At 37.7% G+C, this 20,435-nt stretch overlaps 1 protein-coding gene across 4 annotated transcripts in view; it reads left to right on the top strand.

Moving 5' to 3' along the window:
* The window catches only part of Csmd1 (CUB and Sushi multiple domains 1), a 1,843,561-nt gene that overhangs the window by 1,727,233 nt on the left and 95,893 nt on the right, over positions 1-20,435 (top strand). For all 4 annotated transcript variants that reach the window (XM_045131039.1, XM_045131041.1, XM_045131040.1 and 1 more), the window contains 3 exons: positions 3,094-3,282; positions 7,485-7,631; positions 10,025-10,213. In XM_045131039.1, the coding sequence (XP_044986974.1) occupies positions 3,094-3,282; positions 7,485-7,631; positions 10,025-10,213 (525 nt within the window). The remainder of the gene's footprint in view (positions 1-3,093; positions 3,283-7,484; positions 7,632-10,024; positions 10,214-20,435) is intronic.

Genomic DNA, 20,435 nt, shown 5'->3' with positions numbered 1-20,435 from the left:
AGGGGGATTTATTTGGGCTCCTAGTTTGAAAGTAGAGTCCTTTGTGGCAAGGAAGCCATGCTGACAGGAGCATGAGACACCTAGTCACATTGCATTCAGAGTTAGGAAGCAGAGAGGAATGAATATTGGTGCTCAACTCTCTCCTTTTTATACAGTCCAGGACCTCAGCCAGAGGGATAGTACTGCCCACAGTTAGGACAGGTCTCCTCCCCCTCAATTAACCTAATCTAGAAACCCCCACATAGACAAGAGCAGAAGTTTGTGTTAATGATGATTCTAAATCCCATCAAGTTGACAAGGACCAACAAGTTTCAGAATATTGATTACAAAAAAGAAACATGGTTAATATTCACAATAAAGAGTCAGCAATGTGATCATGACCTCTGGAGAGAACAGGCAAAGGAGGCCAAGTGCTGTGACACTCTGCACAGGTAGGAGCAGCCAGCACTACAAGCTTCCAGGTGACAGACCCTCCTACCTGCTTCATGAGACTTCCAGTTTTCACAGTTCTCTCATGCTATAGGTTCTTTTATAAGTCAGTTACTAGAAATCCTAATTTATGGGGCTGAGGTGGTGGCTCAGTTAGTAATGTGCTTGCTGGTATGCAAGTATGAGAACCTGAATTTAGATCACAAGCACTCAAATACCAGGCACCTGTAATCCCAGTGCTCTGGGAAGTGAAGATAGACAGAAACTGGGCAAACTGACTAGCTATGTTAGTTAAATTAAATTAAATTAAATTAAACTAGCTATGTTAGCTAAATTGTTGAGTTCTGTGTTCAGCTAAAGTTCCTTTTACAATAAATAAGGTGGAACATGATTGAAAAAGACACTGAATGTCAACCCTTTGGCTTCCACAAACACACACACACACACACACACACACACACACACACACACACACACACAATCTCCCTCATATAGACAAGCAAAAAATAGATCCTAGGGACTGGAGGGATGGCTTAACAGTTAAGGTGTTTGCCTGCAAAACTAAAGAACCCAGATTTGATTATCAGGACCCCTGTTAGCCAGTTGCACAAGGAGGTGCAAATGTCTGGAGTCCATTTGCAGTGCCTGGAGGCACTAGAATGCCCATTCTCCCTCCCTCTCCCTCTCTCTCTCTGTAAAATAAATAACGACATATTTTGAAAAAAAATATCCCAGTTCGTGTTTCAAATCTTGTGTTACTTTTCTTGAAGGCCTAGAAAGCACATTAAATAATATACCCATCTTGTTAAGCCACACATCTCTGACTGGCCTCAGGAATAGGGCAATATCCCCCATGCCAAGGAGTGATGGCTCTAATCACAGAAGTTAGACTTCTCATAGCAGCTTCTCAGATGGGAACCTTGAGCAGGGGTTTTTCTATGCAGGGAGATTTTCCAAACACTTCTTGAGATGCTGTGGGTTTAAAAGGTGTTACTACTACTAGAGAAATGAGCCACTCTGCTACAACAGAAAGTGCTCCTGAAAGAAATTTACCATGCTTGCTGGGTTGCTCCTAGCAACGGTTTCTAGCAGCAAGCAAGAAGCTAGCAGATACTTGGCAACCAGCAGGACAGACAGGAGACAAAACCACTCTAGCTCACAGGGAAATACATCCATATGTATTTTAAAAGCAATGTTTATATCTATAAAATGCTGTTAAATGATATCAGAAATTTGGTGCCCAGGATTTTGCTTATAGTTTCATTTTTATCTTCTTTGTTGAGCAAAAAGTAGCATTTTTTAAAATATAAGGAGCATGAATGACTATGCCAAAGAAGTGCTTCCAGTTCAGGACAGTTTCTCTCTCCCAAGCTCTGGATATGCTCACAGGATTCCAGGTGGCTTTTCACAACTCACTGGAAAGTTGCCTGTTTCCAGATCTCTTCTGAAGCTCAGAGTCATGTACTAACTCTAGCTGCAGATGTAAAAGATGTCAGCAGAGGAGTGGGCTGAATCTCTCCCATGGGCAACACACAGAACAAAGTGCTCTTGGCCACACCTTCATTCTGAGAAAGGCAGCCCATTTCCAATCTCTACAACCCCTTTCGCCCACATGGCACCTTTTATTCATAGAGTGAGGTTGCTGCATCCAGCTATGACCTGGGGGCTGAGGTTATGGTCTCATTTATGGTAGAGGCAGGAAAAGCTCTGGCTCTCATTGCAACATGCAAGCAGGTCTGGGGACTTTCTGGATCCCCAGTTCCTAACACGTACAGGTGTGCACAGATGCCAGAACCAACCAAGGTGCTGTGTTCTTTTAAAGAACATCAATATCAATATGGCCAGTTTGCTCTGGGCATAGTACATTTGGCAAAGTGATCTTCTCACCATGAATAGTGTCACCATATCTCCGTCTATATGCTACGGCAAATCAGACAGTTCTCTTGGTGGCTCTACAAACAATATTTTCTGTATGAAATTTAATTTAGCAGTAAGAGGAATTATTAATTAATTTTGTGATTATTTCTTTTGTACTTTCATTCTTATGCAGATTTTAAACTATTTAATTAGCGTGGAATTAGCTAAATAAGGAAACAGGATAGTAAGAAAAGAAAGGCGTGTCACCATATCTGTAATGTCGGAGTGATTCAGTCAGAAATTCTGTGCTTAGAGACTGTGGGTCCTGCTGCACACTGTAGGAAACTGCCCAGTTGGGTTTAGAGCCCTGTTTCTATGGTTCATTTTATTCCCACAAGATTATAAATTATGTTTTTCTAAGTACAACAAAGGCTAGAAGAAAAATGAGATTTTTCTTTTACAAAGAACCATCACATTTTTGTCACATCGTGTTGAAGATGAATAATGTACTTTGTACTTGTTTTGGGGCAAGCCAGGATCCCAGGATGAAATGTGCAAGGCCCCCTATTATGACATGGCCAGAGGAATGTGAAGGCTCAGTGGACAGAGTTGAAAAGAGAAAAATGTCACTGTTCCTTAGGAACCAGTGTCACTCTCAAGAGATGTTGGGATCCCTGTTAAATCTGGACAGAGCTCATGAAACTTGCCTTTTCTATGTGGGTTTCTGTGTTCAGGGACAGGAGCAATCCTATTGAAACTGAATTTATTCTGTTGGAACAAATCTTTAACTGCTACTTCTCTCTTCAGCACAATGCCCAGCAAATGAAGTTCGGACAGAATCTTCTGGAGTGATCCTTAGTCCAGGGTATCCAGGCAACTATTTTAACTCTCAGACATGTTCTTGGAGCATTAAAGTTGAGCCAAATTTTAATATTACTATCTTTGTGGACACATTTCAAAGTGAGAAACAATTTGATGCATTGGAAGTATTTGATGGTAAGTTTCTTTAGCCATATACCCATGATTTATGGATATTTGTTTTGTTAATTATTTGACTGAGGAATATTCTCAAGTTTAATTATGTTTTCGCCAAACAAAACACAGCCAGTGGATGACTCTAGGACAGTGGTGCTTTTCAAGACACACTTCTATTGTTAATATTTTGGTTTTTCAAATAATAGTATACTTTAAATGTGAATTTTTCACTGTCCTTTCATTATAACATGTGAAGATTCAGAGTCTTGATCTCAGATAGTTCATGTTTTATTCTCAACTATTTTGATTCACAAGACACTATGAGAATATCAAGAGGTCTAAGAGTATTATAGTCACTTTAAAAGACTGTTTACAATTAGAAATGCATAAAAATAACAACTCATAGAGGCATCTACATGGCAATTGCTACCAGGGATATTAGTTGTTTTTTTTTTTTTTTTTTTAATATAGTGAAATGAGTTTCAATAAACACATGGTCATACTGTTTTCAGCACTATTGTTAAGATATTTATACATCAGTAATGAGTATTTTAATACAATAGTGCATATGGTTGAACTGTCAAGTTGAAATGGAAATAATGAGATATTTTACTCTGTACAGAAGTTACATTGTCATAATGAAGAACACTAGACTAGGGTGCAATTGTGGATGAACAAAATTCAGGGTTTTATCATATTTTGATGAAACTGTTGTTGGGTTCTGATAAGACAGTCAATTCAGTAATTAAAAATGACTCTAATTTATTCTGTGTATGTCTATTTGAGGGTCATGAAGTTGATGGATCATCACAGCCAAGTTGCTTGTATAGATAACCATGCATGGATCAATATATGCATTTGTGATGATTACTGTATTGGAAATGGAGTTCTTATTTTTAGAATTAGTGACAAAGGGCAAGAGAACAATGTGTTTAAAGTGGCTGTCCAGACATACATTCTTGAAGACTTTGACACCAAACAGGCTATATGTTGGTATATGAACATGTGTGTGTTTCTAATTGGCCATAAATAATTCAATATCTATAAATGGTTGCTTCAAATTTTGGCTGGCTGTACAGTTTTACATTGTTTGGATAGGGATATAGGCAAGCAATGCCTTATTTCTCTTATTTCAACAGTATAAGCTTTATCACTAGTTTATATACTAATTAGATTATAATCTGATATTGCCCAAATATGCTTTCACTATGTCCATGCATGACAAGAAGCAAAGTAGACCAGAGAGATCATATTACAATAGTGGCTGTCAAAATTATCAGGGATGTATGGCTAGCATTGTTCAGCTCTCAATGATTTTTCTATAAAATGAAAGGTCAGACTTTTATGTGAGTAACGTTTTTAAGCAATGACATTTTTATTGTGGTAAATGCTGTGCTCATCTCTTTTTGGGGTAAGATGAGTTATTTTACAGTCCATGAGTGAAGCAGAAGGAAGTTGAAATATTGATTTTTTAAGTTCATTAGCCAGGGAAGGTATTACTCTCATGCCTTGAGTGTAGATAACCCACAATTTTTTTAAGAGGTTTTAATAATCATAGAACTTAGTGAAGAAACATGTCCTAATAAAGATTGTGGTTGGCTGATAAGATATTTGTCAGTGGCTGTCATGGTAAGCCCCTGTACATCTCCTTTGAGGACTATGTCTACAGGTGAAACATAGATGGTTGCTTTAAAAAGTGAACCCTAAATGGTCTGGAGAGATTGCTTAATGGCTAAGGCACTTATCTGCAAAGCCTAAGGACCCAGGTTCAAGTTCCAATTACCCATATAAAGTCAGATACACAAAGCAGCACATGCATCTGGAGTTGGTTTATAGTGGTTAGAGACCCTGGTATACCAATTCTCCCTCCCTCCCTCCCTCTCTCTCTTTCTCTCTCTCTTTGCAAATAAATAATTAGAAATAATTATAAGAGTGAAGCCTAAAAATTTTGTTACATTTTAGACAGGGAACAGATGGAGAGAAGTGAGGGATTTGATGCGGGATTAACACCACCAGAAAATGTACTCTTGCATTCTGTCACTAAAAATGACATTTGAAATCTGTGAGTTCAGGATAATTATTTTCCCAGTGGCATTTTGTTTTAGAAGGTGCATTATCTCTTCATACAGCTACAGTTAAACCTCGCATAGAACTAACAACTCTGCACTTTTCTGTTATGGAGTGGGGTCTTCATTCTGCAGGAAGTAGGCCAGGACAATTCTGTGACATTCATAACAATCAGTATACTTTCCCCCAATTCTTAGCACCAACTTTTGCAGCTTTGGTTATCATACTAATTTTCTGCATGTGTTTACTAAGATTACAATGCAATATAATGGGTGATGTGAGCAATAGAAATGATTTCTTACAGTCCTGGAGACTAGCAGTCTAAGATCAAGGCATGATAAACTGTTGTTTCTGATCAACGCATGATAAGGCCATTGTCTCTGAGCTTCACCTTAGCATATAGAAGTCTCCTTCTCTCTGTGTCTTCATGTGGCCCTTAACTATGTAGCTTTGTCCTTATCTCCTCTTAGTATAAACATATCAATCAGACAGGAGTGTCCCACCCATGGAAACTCACTTTAATCTAGCTAGTTCATACAGGTCATGGGTTCAAATGAAGTCACGCTGTAAGATATCAGGAGGATAAATTTAATGTATGACTGAATTGAGTATGACAGAGCCTTGAACTATTTTATTTGAGGAAGACACTAGAACTTGTTTGGGGATTATATTGAAGGAGAAATTTGAGCTCTTAGCATCTTTGCATGAATGAAAACCCTAAGTGTGACTCAAAGATAAGTGGCACTTGCCTTGATAACATTGACATAGTCTCCCATTCAATGATGAATGAAAAAATCAAGAGCATATAAATAACTTTTTGTCTACATCAAATTTACTTAGGCCCTGTTTTTATAAAAAGGCAAAATACTCAGAGACATTCAGAAACTCCATTCTATGTAAGTCACTTTTCCATTTTATGAAGGAATTTAGTGTTCTCAGTCAAGAGTTCAGTGGGTCTTTGTTGTGGATAATTACCTAACTTATCTACAGTTCCATCTATATATCCAAAATTCAAGAGTATGCAATATTCTTGAAATGTTACACAGCTGCAATGCAATTGTCTTCACATAGATATATCTAGACATCACTATTAGAATTATCTATGTTAGTTAATGCATGTATGTCCACTACATTTTAGATACTGTATATGTAAGGAAGATATAAGAGAAAGGCAAAAGAGAACATGGGATTTGATCTCTACAGACCGACTGTTTATTGAAAGAAACAGTGAGGGGCAGCAGCCTTCCTGTGGGATGAAGGCTGAAGCCCTAAACCAAGCTAGAGTTCAAGTTTATAAGGAGGATCCTAAGAAAAGTAGACTGTTTGTGTCCTTGCTCAGCCAAGATTGTCTAAGGGAGCATACTCAGATGGCTTCTGGTCCTTCAAGGACATCTGAGCTAAGGGGAGTATATCCATTAGAGGAGCCTGGCTGAATTCCTCAGGTGTTTCTTTCATGGCCTTCTAGCCTTTACTCTTTAGCTCCCTCTGGTTTTCAGGAAAGCTTTTAATGACATTTCTGCTACTTAAAAAAAGACTCAATCTGTATTGCTGGTTCAAGATGTACTGTGATAAATAATGTTGGAATACAAAATTTTACTACATAAAATAACACTTGTACAGATGTGTTAAAATGTTGATGGAGCAGGGTGTGGTGGCCCACACCTTTAATCCCAGCATTTAGGAGGAAGAAATAAAAGGATTGCCATGAGTTTGAGGCCACCATGAGGCTACATAGTGAATTCCAGGTCAACCTGAGCTAGAGTGAGAACCTACCTTGAAAAACCAAAAGAAAAAAAAAAAACAAAAAAAACCACAGTTGATGGAAATATAACCAAATCTTTAATTTTACTAGATATCACTATGTTGTGCCCCAAAGTGATTGTACTGACATATACTTTCACTATTATAGAGCTTATTGTCAATATTAGTTAAAAATCATATTCAGTTTCTCAAGTGTTGTTGCTTTGTACAACTGCCTCAGTTTATTTCAGTACCATCCAGTATTTGTGTGAACACCTGACTTTCCCCTCAGCTAGTCTCACAATTATCAAGGGATGCATTGTTTGCTATCATCAATGGGTATTCCTTGTCCTGAGTGCTATATGACTTCTAGATGTATTCACATCTGTCCATTTTTGATTTCCTGTTTTGTTCAGGGTCTTCTGGACAAAGTCCTTTGTTAGTGGTATTAAGTGGGAATCTCACTGAACAATCCAACTTCACCAGTAGAAGTAACCAACTCTACCTCCGCTGGTCCACTGACCATGCAACCAGCAAGAAAGGATTCAAGATTCGCTATGCAGGTATGTAAAACAGATGTGGGATTAAGAGGGGATGGAGGGCTTTCAGTGTCAGTGGTCTTCATCAGTAAACTTTCAGGTAAAGATTTCTGGCTATAGAAAAAAAAAAAACAAAACAACAACAACAACAACAAAAACCTAAGTACCAGAGAAATAGCATAAAAGAAAAGTGCAGAGGGCTGACTCCAAGTTAATGAACAAACCTGAATAATACCTTAAAGTTTATTGTTTAAATACCATTGTATTACCAAAACCTTTTCCCCTGTGGTGACACAAGCATACTTTTTATTCCTCAGTAGTGGACAAATGGCAGACCAAAGGACGATTATACCCAAAACAGCTTTGGTTAACCAATGAAATTTTGGGGGTTACTTACAGATCAGGATAAGGGTTGCTTATGGGAGGAATAGATGACTCAAATGCAGCCCCACCAGATGCCTCATCTTCCCCATAGTTACTTCATCTCCAAGGTAGCTAGCTATATCATGAGAAAGCCTACATCAGCATAGGTAATGACCTGTGGAAGCTGTATCTCTGGAGCTCACCACACCACTTGCAAGCAGCTCAATGGTCAGTCTAGTCTCCAAGCAGTTGTTTCCCCTTTACAGCCTTAGAATGGGGGTCTTGTTTCCCCTTTTAGCCTTAGGATGGGTCCCAGACTTGTTGAATTACCTGTATCTTTGGAACTTCCTGCTTGTCTCAGAAAAGAATGTTTCTATTTTTAATTAAAATAAAGTTGTGGAGTGGTTAAGTGACCTTTAAGTTTCATGTCTCCTAGAATTTACTACCTAATTCCGAGCTCCAATCCCTCTTCAACTGGGTGAAATTTTCTACACAACAACCATATGCCACAGACTTATCCAAAAAGATAAAATAATATAGCCCAAACTAATATTAACTAGATGTAAGTGTGATGGGAATCAGTGGTATTAATTGTATGAGTAATAGTATGTTATTGTATTATGTCAGCATATCTATCTGTATATGTTTTATCTTTATATGTTGACAAACAACATATATCAACCTGTATTTTACATAAACATATATCAACCTGTATTTTACATAAACATATACATATATATGCTATTGTACCCTTTCTCCATATACATCAATCAATGTCTATGTATACTTATCTATATCTTATTAATTAATCAAGTTAGTTCATTAAATATTAAACTCTGTGTGCATTCTTCAGTCTGACCTAACCCACGCCACTATTTACACAATCCTACAAGAGCAATAGGGAAGACTTTTAATTCCTGAAGACATTTTAGGAAGCACAAACACCTAAAAACTCCTTTATTTTGTGAGCAGTGCCTAGGATAACATTTGAGCTAGAAAAGATGCTATCATGCACACTAAACATGGAGTCCTCACAGAATGACATGAATTCCTCTTGCTGAGAAACATCACAAAACCCAACAAGCATCCAGGCTTTGAAAAGACTACATGTGAAGACAATGGGCATGGACATCAGGCATTCTTGCCTGAAATTCCTGTTGACCTTAAGAGTAGTGATTGGATATGTGTTCATCAGAATGCTTGTTCTAGAGAATGAAGGGATAATCAGATTTGTCAGCCTGTTTGAATTTATTTCCAATGTGCACAAATGGTCAGTGTAGGGGAAATCATTGTGAATATAAACTGGTTAGTTTTACACATAACATATTATTTCTTAGCCTGCTGGCACAAAATACCTTAAATTTTCAGGACATTAACCTCTACCTGCCAAAGTATACTTTCCCCCATGGAATAGCAGGAAGTCTTTATCTAACATCAGGGAAATGTGGCTATAAAGAATATATATATATATACATACATACATACAAATTACTATACAAATTTTCAATACCTCATGATCTCTGTTCGGAGTTCATTCCTTACATCTCTAGTATATCTGAGATGTTTTTAAAACCTAAAGTAGCACATATTTGAAAAAAATATTCCAATCCCATGTATTGAGAAATAAGCTTAATGTCTATATTATCACACGTGTACCACACAAGGGAAAACATTGATGGCCTTGATTGTCAAAATGTTATCTGTTCCTATTTATGTTAATCAATCCATGTTGGTGTAGGGAATGTTTCAAATATGGCATTCTGAGCAGTTCCTCATCATTTCTTACCCTTGTTTGTGTGGAGCCAGCCTGGGGTTACTGCTTGGGGAGCACGGTGGCACTGTGCCACATCCAGATTACATTGTGGTCAGGATTCTGCCTCATCTTGACTCATAGCAAGAGGTCTCTGCACTTCAGGGCTAGACTGAAGTCTGCTGGATCCTGGTGCAAATTCCCTACTTTTTGCAAACTAGAACTATCTCACTTTTGTCATGCTCACAGTAGGTGGCACCTGTTACTTGTTAGTTTGTAACTTGCTTGTGTGTGTTTGCCCCAGCCCCTTACTGTAGCCTGATATCCACGCTGAAGAATGGTGGCATTTTAAACAGGACTGCAGGGACAGTGGGGAGCAAGGTTCATTACTTTTGCAAGTCTGGATATCGAATGATCGGCCACAGCAATGCAACCTGCATGAGAAACCCAGCTGGAATGTACCAGTGGGATTCCCTTGCACCTCTCTGCCAGGGTAAGAGACATGCTTTCAGTCTAACCTGAGTTTCCATTTTTTGTTCTGAATTTAATCACACTCCCAAAGTGAAATTCACTGTGCTTTTAGGTGATGAGAAATGGAACACTGTTCTATTCGTTGTTTTTCAGTTGGTTGCAACCAATACCTAGCAAAAGGCAACTTAAGAAAGGAAGGTTTATTGTGACTCAAAGTTAGAGGGTACAGTCCACCCTGGTGAGAAAAGCATGGTAGTGAGGATCCTAGGCTGTGATGGCAGGACTGTGCAGCTATTTGTACACGTTTCTGTAGACTAAGAAGCAGAGAAAGGGGGAAGCTGCTGGGGCTCTTCTCACTTTCTCCTTTCCCTTATTTTATTCACTCTGGGCTCCCAGCCCATGTAGTAGTACATATCATGTTCAGAATTGCTCTTTCACTTGTCAGTTAACCCTCTTCAGTAAATGTCTCACAGATTGTGTCCTCTAGGGCATTCTAAATCCAGCCAGATTGAGAATGAAGATCAACCATGACATGGGCTTTGTAACGATACAATTGGGTTTCCATGGATCATGTAAACATATGTGACACTTACAGAAGGCTTGATTCAGCTTGACAGACTAGATTTAGAGAATGATTACTCAGAAGTTATGGGTATAATTATTTTATAATTACTTGTTCTTTATCTTGATGTTTGAAAAGGTGGTATTCCGCCTGGAAGACAGTAACCATTTTTGACCACTGCATTAATTGATATCAAAATAATTTGGGCTGGAGAGATGTTTTAATGGTTAAGGTGCTTGCCTGTGAAGGCTAAGGACCCATATTCAATTCCATAGAACTCACATAAGCCAGATACACATTGTGGCACATGTGTCTGGAGTATGTTTGCAGTGGCTAGAATCCCTGGTGTGTCCATTCTCTCTACCTGTCTCTAATAAATAAATATTTTTTAAAAGAACTTTTGAAACCAGTTAAAAAATAAATTAATTCACCACTGAAAAGCTTAGTTCCTTATTTTAATCTTAATATTACTTAAGCCTCTACTTTATATTTGATTTTCTTTTGTCTTGTTAATGTTGATTTCAGTTTTTATATTTTACCTATAAGGTACATAGCAACTACTTCCAAGTAAGGCAATTTAATTGTAACAAGGGTTTAAAGTGAACAAATTTTCATAATTTGTCTTAAGAGGTTTATATTCATAATTGCCCTCTGATAATTGATTTCAATTTATGAATGTGACATCATACTGGCTTACTCCTTTCTCTCTTACATGAGGCATTAGATTTCTTATAATTGCTTTGTAATAGAGTAATAGACACACACCAGGCTTGTATGTGTATAGCCATATGAAAGTGATTAAATTCTTAGATTGTAGAGTTTTCATCCTACCTCCAAAAAGTCTTCATTAGTGTAATTCAAACTGCAAGATAGTTCCAAGTAGCTTTGTCTTATTAGGAATATTACTATTTTCCTTTAAACAAGACTATTCACAGAAGAATAAATGCTTCTTAGTTGCTTTGGTTGTTCTTTCTGTGCATGACATGTCACATATTGTTGAAGAGAGCCCATCTCTGTCAGAGGCTCCTTAAGAAAGGTCAGTGACAGAGTGATGATTTCACAGCAGCCTGGACTCAGAAGAGGGGTGGGAACAGGACTGCAGGTCTGAGGTTCCAAGAGTAAGTCTTCTAGAGGCTGAGTAGAAGCAAAATTTAAAGGGAAGGCACACTTCAGGTAGAACCTTGAATGCACTGGATGGGAACTTCACACGACGAGAGGGACCCTGGATCAAGACACCTGATGATCAGCCTCTATGAGGGGTGAACTCTAAAAGCTATTAAAGAGTTGAGAAAGGGCAGGCTTTTCCTATGTATAGTGGGAATATAATGAACAAGGTATGTTCATAAGTTTTGACCTCCAGTTTCTCCCATTCCATACATCCAGTTAAATTGCAAGATTCAATAACTTGGAAATGAGAGGGTGGGATGAAGATCAGCCCCCACTGAAGTCCTCCAAGTTGACCCAAAGATTTGAGTGAAATGAATTGTATCACCCTTCTTGATGTGGAGCCTAACTGTAAGGCAATGGCCTTTAGCATGTGGGATACTAGAATCACGCAGCTGGGAAAGCTCACATGTTGCCTTTCAGGCTTCATCCCACAGGATGTAGACATGTGTGACTTATTGTAAAATAATTATATCTTTAAGTATCATCTTCCCATGGTTTTCTTATCTTGTCTCCCTCCATGAATGTTGGCCTTTGAACATGGAGGGCTCCTAAAACAAAATCTTGTCTAATTTAGGTGTTAAAATTTCAGCAAATACAGGTGACTTAGTAATCATCAAAATATTGTTCTAGAATACAGTCTTGCCTACCTGTTCAGCATTTAAGTCATTTTTTTTTTCTGCCCAAAGTTATTCGACTTATAACTAAAGATAGCATATACCAATTCTGGAAGTAATGAATGTTTTAGACATTTAGATTCATTCACTATGAAAGAGATTTTAATTCACTTTTATATATTGTAATTTATGCAAAACATTATCTCTGCCATAATAATATGAAATACATTTATCACATTAGAGATCATAACATTTAAAATAAAACTAAAAATTAAATATTTTTACCATTTTAGTTATGTAGTAAAATTAAGCAATTTTATCATTTAGAAATACAATTAAACCTTGAAGATAGCAAAGTGATTGGTTTGACAGGTAAGGTTATTGGACAGAAATTATGCATATTTTATGTAAAATAAAACTATGCAATATATTCTAACAGTTTAATTTCCAAACATGCTTCATTGAGAGGAGAGTGATTAACTTTGACTTAATTTTAATATGAAATACAAAATGTACGATAGCATGCAATAATGGGAGATTTGTTTTGTTTAATTTTGTTTGGTTTCTTTTTATTATTTCTTGAACACAGAGCTTAAGCCACCTACATTACAATTACAGGAATTTACTGGAATGGCCAAAGTCATTTAAACCTTTGTGTGTTTTCAGCATTGTTTCCTTATCCTGATTATCAATCATCCCTTGTCAGTCATGTACCAAATGTTAACTTTCTTCTATGGTTGGTAGTTATAGATGACAGCCAGTGAAAAGACAATAAATAAGATCAGTTTCTTCCCAAGGGACTTGGTGTAATCATGAGACAAACAACTATGAATTATGGTACCTGCCACAGTGGACACTTCTATGCTGGGCTGTGTGATCAGTTCCACAGTAGCCTCAGTCATGCGACAAGGAAGTATGCAGAGAACATTTGTCAAAGAGAATGGCTGGTTAGTGAGTACTGGATGCTTAGGAAGCAAGGATGACCTTGAACACCCTAGATCACAGAGAGCAACTGTGGGTGATGGTAACTAGCTTGAAATTTCCACATAACAAGTAAAGAGCATTTGAGATGCTTTCACCACCAAGAAATGAAAATATCTGAAGTTATGGTTATGTTAGTTGCCCTGATATAATCATATAAATATTGAAATACCACACACATAAATGTATGATCATTCTATGCTAACTCACAATAAATAAAAGTTTGAAATAAATCTTAAAAAAAGTCAATAATATTTAGGCTGAATATGGAAACATTTTAGAAGTAGGAATGTACTAGGATGATTATAGATTTTGTACCATTTTCACAGTCTTAAAAATACAAATATTAGAGGTGGCCTGCTTTATTTGACTGAAGGTATTATGGCTTATCATTGACTTTATAATTTATAATGGAAGATAAGTCATAGAGGATTTTTATTTTCAATTATAAGATAGTTTTAAAAACTTTTAAAAAGCTAGTATAATCAAACGGTACATCATTCACATGATTCTGCATTATTAGTAATTTATTCTGTATTCTATAAAGACTTCTGTAACTTTCTTTAAAATGATTGGGACTCTATATGTGAAAAAAGGCCTCAGCCAAGAAGCCATTGTCATCACTTTATCCCTAGTCAAGCCCACACTGAAATGCTTTATGGCTTTATTTCCTTGGAGAAAATAGTTTTGTTAGATAAGAAACTGGGAATTGGAATTTTCAACTATATATTTGCTCTTAAATAAAAGCATTTCAAATACTCCAAGCAGATACAGGGCCTGTAAGCATGGGTAGGGTGTGTCTTTGTAATTGTGGCTTGGAACTCACCATCCTTTTCCTTCAGCCTCCTGATTTGGGGAATTACAGGTGTTCATTAGAACATTCAGCTAGAAATGTATATCTGGACCATCTGAAGACTTCACTAAGTGTAAGTAAAAGGACTTGGCAAGGGAACAGATGATGAAAATACTAAGGCAATGATGCTAACATGCCTGTGGCAGTAAGAAAAGAGAACAAGAGAGGAAAATTGGGAAGAAGTTAGGGCTTGGTGGCTGGGGGCTGTGGACCATCGACAGCTTGAGAACAAGAAGGCTCGGGGACACTGGTTTTGGCACCTGTGGTTGACCAAGCTCAGTTTTCTGATGCTCAGAGAAGAGAGATTTTTACATCAGCAGAAAGGATGTACTGGAGTACATCACCAGAAATTACGATGCTAACTTCCTAACTAATAGATTTTCATGAGTTTGACCATGTGACCTCCATAGGAACCACTTGCATTGAATACAATTCTAAAATTAAAAAAGCAGAACTTTCCACAATTTATTCCAAACTAGACCATTCTGCCACAAAACCAAAAGCCTAAGACTTGCAGACAGGTGTCTATATTGAACCCACTACTGCTTAGAATCTGCACTCAGTTATAGGCTAGCCAGGGAGGTAAGAGGAGAGTAATTTAAATATGGAAATATTTTTAAGACTTTCACTCTATCAAGGTTATTTTTCATTCCTTTAAAAACGGAAAGAAGAAAAAAAAACATTGAAATAAATAATAGTATTGAAACCTTAAAGCCTGCATTAACAATTAATAATTAAATTATAGTTGAAAAATACAATGTATTTTTTTCTTTATATATGAACAGAATTTAATTTAAAATTTCAAAACTGTAGTTTTACATTTTTCCAACAAGCACTCTACCACTGAACTATATCCACAGCCAGATTTACACATTTTCTAACTATATTAGGGCATGTGCTTTTCCTCTTTAATAATTGTTGAGAAGAATGTTTTAAAATATTTTCTGAAATGCAAACTATGATTTTTAATAAGTGAGCAAGTTCAAAACCTTGAGCACTGAGGTGATTTCCCTTTTGGACTCAGTAAGTTCATGGTCCATGTTTGCCCAATGTGTTACTTGGCACATTCAGCCAGGGGTACTCTCATTTGCGCCACTGGGTAAATATTTGGAATTCAAAAGTTTAACCCATCTATGTCTCCCTAATATTTCATGCATTTGAAAATAATGCATTCCTTTAAGATTATTTATCTATCACCAGTATTTATACTGGCCATTTCTGTTTCCATTGGCCTTCTGGAGCCTGATCTCAGTGGAGTCAGAATGTTGTTCGGAAGAGATGAAGAGTCAGGCAGGACAGGGAGGCATGGGTTCCTTGGAGTCAGGGAGGAAGAGTGACCTTACCCCTGCTTGCTGGCATGTAAAATGGGAATTCTGGTATTTATCTCTTGGATTAAGCAAAAATGTAGAATACATCTTCAGATATCAAATCAAGACAGTTGTTGCTCACGAAGCTCCACCTCACCCAGTGTCCAGAGGCTCCAAATGGTAGGGCTGGGAAAGCGCCTTGTCCCGACTGCAGGCTTGTCGCAGCATGGGGCTGCACGGCTTTCTTTGCGACCTCCGGGAGGGACGCAGGGAGGCGGTAGGTCAGACATAGTTTATATGCTTCTGAGAAATGCAGGTTGTTTTTCTCCCTTTCATTGACCTTTTTAAATGATTTCTCTCAGCAAAGCTGTCTTGGTTTTTATCCCCCTCGATAAAGCAGGCATATCTTCTGTCCTGCAGGCTCATTTCCTGCCTTAAAGCAAGAAGCTCAGCCAGGCAGTGGGCTCACTATCAATGTGCTAATCTGACTCATCTACCGGAGAAGCCTGAGCCAAAGCTGAAGTACTATACTATCTCACAGATAGAGTTAAACTGGTACATCTTGGTCACCACTTTCAAATTGCCCCTGTGAAAGAAAGTAATCCCAAAGTAGCTATTTATTTTGAAAGTCGATTCTCAGAGGCTTATATAAGCTGGAGACCCTTGGGCATGCCTTCTGTCCATTGTTTGTTTATTTACTAACATTTCTGCAGGCAGTAAGGAATAGTGAAAGTCATCTTTCTCATGAATTGCAAGATTGAGTTTCTGTTCTTTTTACTTGAGTGTGTGTGTGTGTGTGTGTGTGTGTGTGTGTGTCTATGATGTACTGTGTTTAATGTGATGTGTATATGTGAGGTGTGTATAGTGTATGCATGTATATGTGCCCCTGTGGTGCCCCATGCACTTGCCTGTGGAGGCCAGAGCAGAACATTGGGTCTCCTGCTCTATCATTCTTCTGCTTGATCTTATTAGAGCCAAAGTATCTCCCTGATACCACAGATTGCAGTACTTTTCACGACCTCCAGTTTTATACTCCTCTATGGGACTATGTATATGTGTGACAATACCTAGGTGTTTACCCGGGTTCTGGAGATTAAAACTCTCCAGTGGCCTATACTTGCACAATGCGGTGGTTTGAATGAGATGCCCTCTATAACCATATGTGTTTTGAATACTTGGTCCCCAACTAGTGGCAGCTTGAGAGGTGGAGCCTTGATGGAGGAGGTGTGTTGCTTCTGGGGACCAGCTTTGAGGTGCTATAGTCCATCTTTCCTTCACCATAATTAGCTCACTTTTGTTCATATTTTCTAGCTACTGTGGCAAGATATGATGTCTAGACTCTGCTCTGTCATCCTTATTATGCCATGATGAAAATTCCCCCTCAAGACAGTAAGGTGCAATAAATCCTGATTTTCCATCATTCAGAAAGTAGATTTAAGCAATCTCCGTCCCAAACTTCTGTCCTTAAGGTTAAAACTTTTAGACAGATCGCTATTCTCTGTTAGCATACAGTATTAAAAAGGATGGCAATGGAACCAAAGAGATGGGTGGGCAAGAGAGATGATTTATGAGGGTCTGCCTATTTAAAGGGTTACCCTTTAAATTTATAGTGGTAATGTCCACAGATGACATCATCCAAGGAAACTGGATGATGAGCATCCAAGCATCCAAGAGGCAGCTTGAACCCCTTTCTCAGATTCCAGAATCTAAGTTATCCCTATGATATCAGGCTCTATTTCTCTGTAGTTGTGTCACCCCCATATGCTCTGACTGATGTTGAGATAAAATGTACTTAGATGTCTGGGATTGTCAGAGAATGTTCAGTGAACCCTTCCCATCCATGTTTGAAGAGCACCATGTGAGAACGCTAGAAGCAGAAGCCTAAGACAAGGGGCAGTATTCCTCACATTCAAGTGTCTTTAGATGGTCTGCAGGAAATTTCAGAATCAACAGACAGGCAGATAGAAATAAACTCAACTATTATATAAATAACGCTACATTTTAATATCACATAATATTTCTTAATTTTAGTTAGAATGACTGTGCATCCATTCACCAGTGCTCAAGCAGCTCACTTAGCAAGTCAAGGAGGCATCTTGCTGGTATGTTTTTTGATGCCTTTGAAAGCACAGAAAGCGTACCTCACTTAGTCTATTCATGATGAGGCCGGTGTTGAATTTTTATTATTTCTGCTATTTTTTTTTAATCTCTAAGACATGTGATTTTTCAATACTGTTACTGCTTCTGGATTATTGTATTTCCATTTAATCCTAAATTTCCTTTCAAAATATTTTGAAAAATATTGTGTGGGATACTTTGAAGACAATTAGTCTTCACATCCATCTATGCTCTTATCTTTCTGCTTACAGAGCCTCCTGTCCACCTGTGGTAGTCTGAATATGAATGTATGTCCCCCATAGGCAGAGATGTTTGTTTTTTATATACTTATTTATTTATTTATTTACAGGCAGAGAGAAACAGAAGGGAGACAGACAGAGAGAATGGGTACATCAGGGCCCCCAGCCACTGCAAATAAACTCCAGGTGCATGTACCACTTTGAGCATCTGGCTTATCAAACTGGGGTCATCAGGCTTTACAGGCAAGTGCCTTAACTGCTGATCCATCTCTCAAGCCCTCTGTGGTATTTTTGATTAAGCTTGAAACTTGAGTCTTCAGCAGTCAAATCCCTATTGAAGGAAGCTAGCACTGGGGATGGATCTTGTAGTGTAGCCTAAGATGTGAGCAAGAGTAGTTTGAGATCTGGGTGTTTATGTTTTCTGGCTGTTGGTGTTTGCTGGTCTTGATTTTTTTTTTTTCTCTCTCTAATGTGGATACATCTATTTAAATGAGCCAGCTTCTTCTGGGTTTGGTGTTACTTCCCTTAGATTCTGTAAGCTTGAAATAACTCCTTTCCTCCTGTAAGTTGTTTCTGGTCAAATGTTTGTCCAGTGACATGAAGATAACTGCAACACCATTCATCCACCCAACCACCATACCCATCCATGCGTCTATATGTTTGTATACTTATATGTCTGTCATCTAATATCTATTTATCACCTACTTATCCATACATCCATGTATCTCTCAATTCTTATCTATCTACCTCCCTATCAACTACATATTATCTATCAATAAGTCTATGCATCTGTCATATATCAATCAGTTTATCTATCAACCATATGTCACCTACATATCAGCACTTTATATGTGTGTAACTACCCTCCTTGCTTTTTCTTTTGTTGTTCTTGCTGTCTGATAGACATCCTCTGGATTCGCTTATGAACCAACACTCTCCAAGCTTATTTCTTCCCTAGATGTGTCTAAGAAGGCTCTCCTTCCCTGACAGTCCTTATCCCCTGACTTTTCCATTGAGCAGCTGGCCTGACTTACTCACTGGAGAAGGGGCAGGGGCATAGTCCTTTGGTCAAATTTTCTATAACAAGAACAGGCTTATGTCCAGGGTTCTGCTCTATCATTTTAACCTTTCTACACACTTATTCCATAGGTGTTGGAGAAAAATATAAAGAAAACATTTACATAATTTATCCCCTAGTTGGTGGCTAATGCCCACTGTCTTAAACTCTCAAGTTTGCAGTTGTTTAAATTCATTTTGTATACTGTAAAGGACCCATTGTGACATTTTATAGAAGAATCAATCAATGTTTTCCTTTAATATTAATGATGCAAACACAAATTTAAAATACAAAAATGTATGGTGATATATAAGTGCAGATATGAGGAAAATCAAAATGCAGGGGCATTTTCATCTTTAGAGGACAATTTTCTTCATTGTGTTCCCAGTCAGAACAACCTTCCAAAGTTTGGTTCTAGGCTTATTTCCAGTTGATTTCCTTGTTACCTGTTTTTATTAAAATAGAGCCAAATATACAATTCAATGACTTCAAGAATTTTTAGATGCCTAAAAGTTTATTTTCTTGAGAATGAATTCATTAACTTGCTATATCGTTGTTGATTCATCTTTGCTCCTGTCACAGAAGAGGAAGCCTTAGCAGTGATGAATGCATGCTGTGCATTATCTATCATCTATCTATCATCATTATGTAAATCATATATATGTTTTATCTGCCTATTACCTGCCAAACATATTCCGTGTTTAGCTGCATTATTTTGTTTTGTTGTTGTTGTTGTTGTTATTCTTGTTTTTTTCTTCTCTTGCTGGTATAGTCTATTAGAGACATACACGGGCTTTGTTTATGAGCTGAGACTTTCCAGGGTATTTTTCTCCTTAGCTGTGTCTAGAAAAACTTTATCTCCTGATTTCTCATTGAGCAGCAGGTTGGTCTTACTCACTGGAGAAGGAGCCTTGGATGATGAATAAGCAGAAGGAACGATCAAAGATAGATAATTTATCTCATGATATTTTCTTTCACAATATGAAAGAAAATTAAGGACTGAACTAAAATAAAATGGTAGATCAAAAGATAACTTATTCCCAGTGTATCCTATCTAACTCTATTCCAAATACTCAGGAAATTGTGTATTAGAGACATTGTTAATGTTACTTTTTTGTTGTTGTTGTTTTGAAAGAATATGGGGCATAAACTTCCCATATTAACCATTGCAGGTAGGCAACTCAGTGGTAATGAATACATTTATGCTATAAAACTGTCAACCCAACTCCAGTGTTTGTTCACCTTATAGAGTTTAAACTCAATACCTACTAAATGTCAAATCCCACCTCTCTTCCTGGCTATGGAATGTTCTACTTTGTTCCTCTGTGAGGCAATACAGGCACCTT

This window comes from Jaculus jaculus, chromosome 12 (genome assembly GCF_020740685.1).
Source record: "Jaculus jaculus isolate mJacJac1 chromosome 12, mJacJac1.mat.Y.cur, whole genome shotgun sequence".
Classification (NCBI taxonomy): Eukaryota; Metazoa; Chordata; class Mammalia; order Rodentia; family Dipodidae; genus Jaculus; species Jaculus jaculus.
The sequence above is the reverse complement of the archived record's forward strand: the minus strand, read 5'-3'. Positions and strand labels throughout refer to the sequence as shown.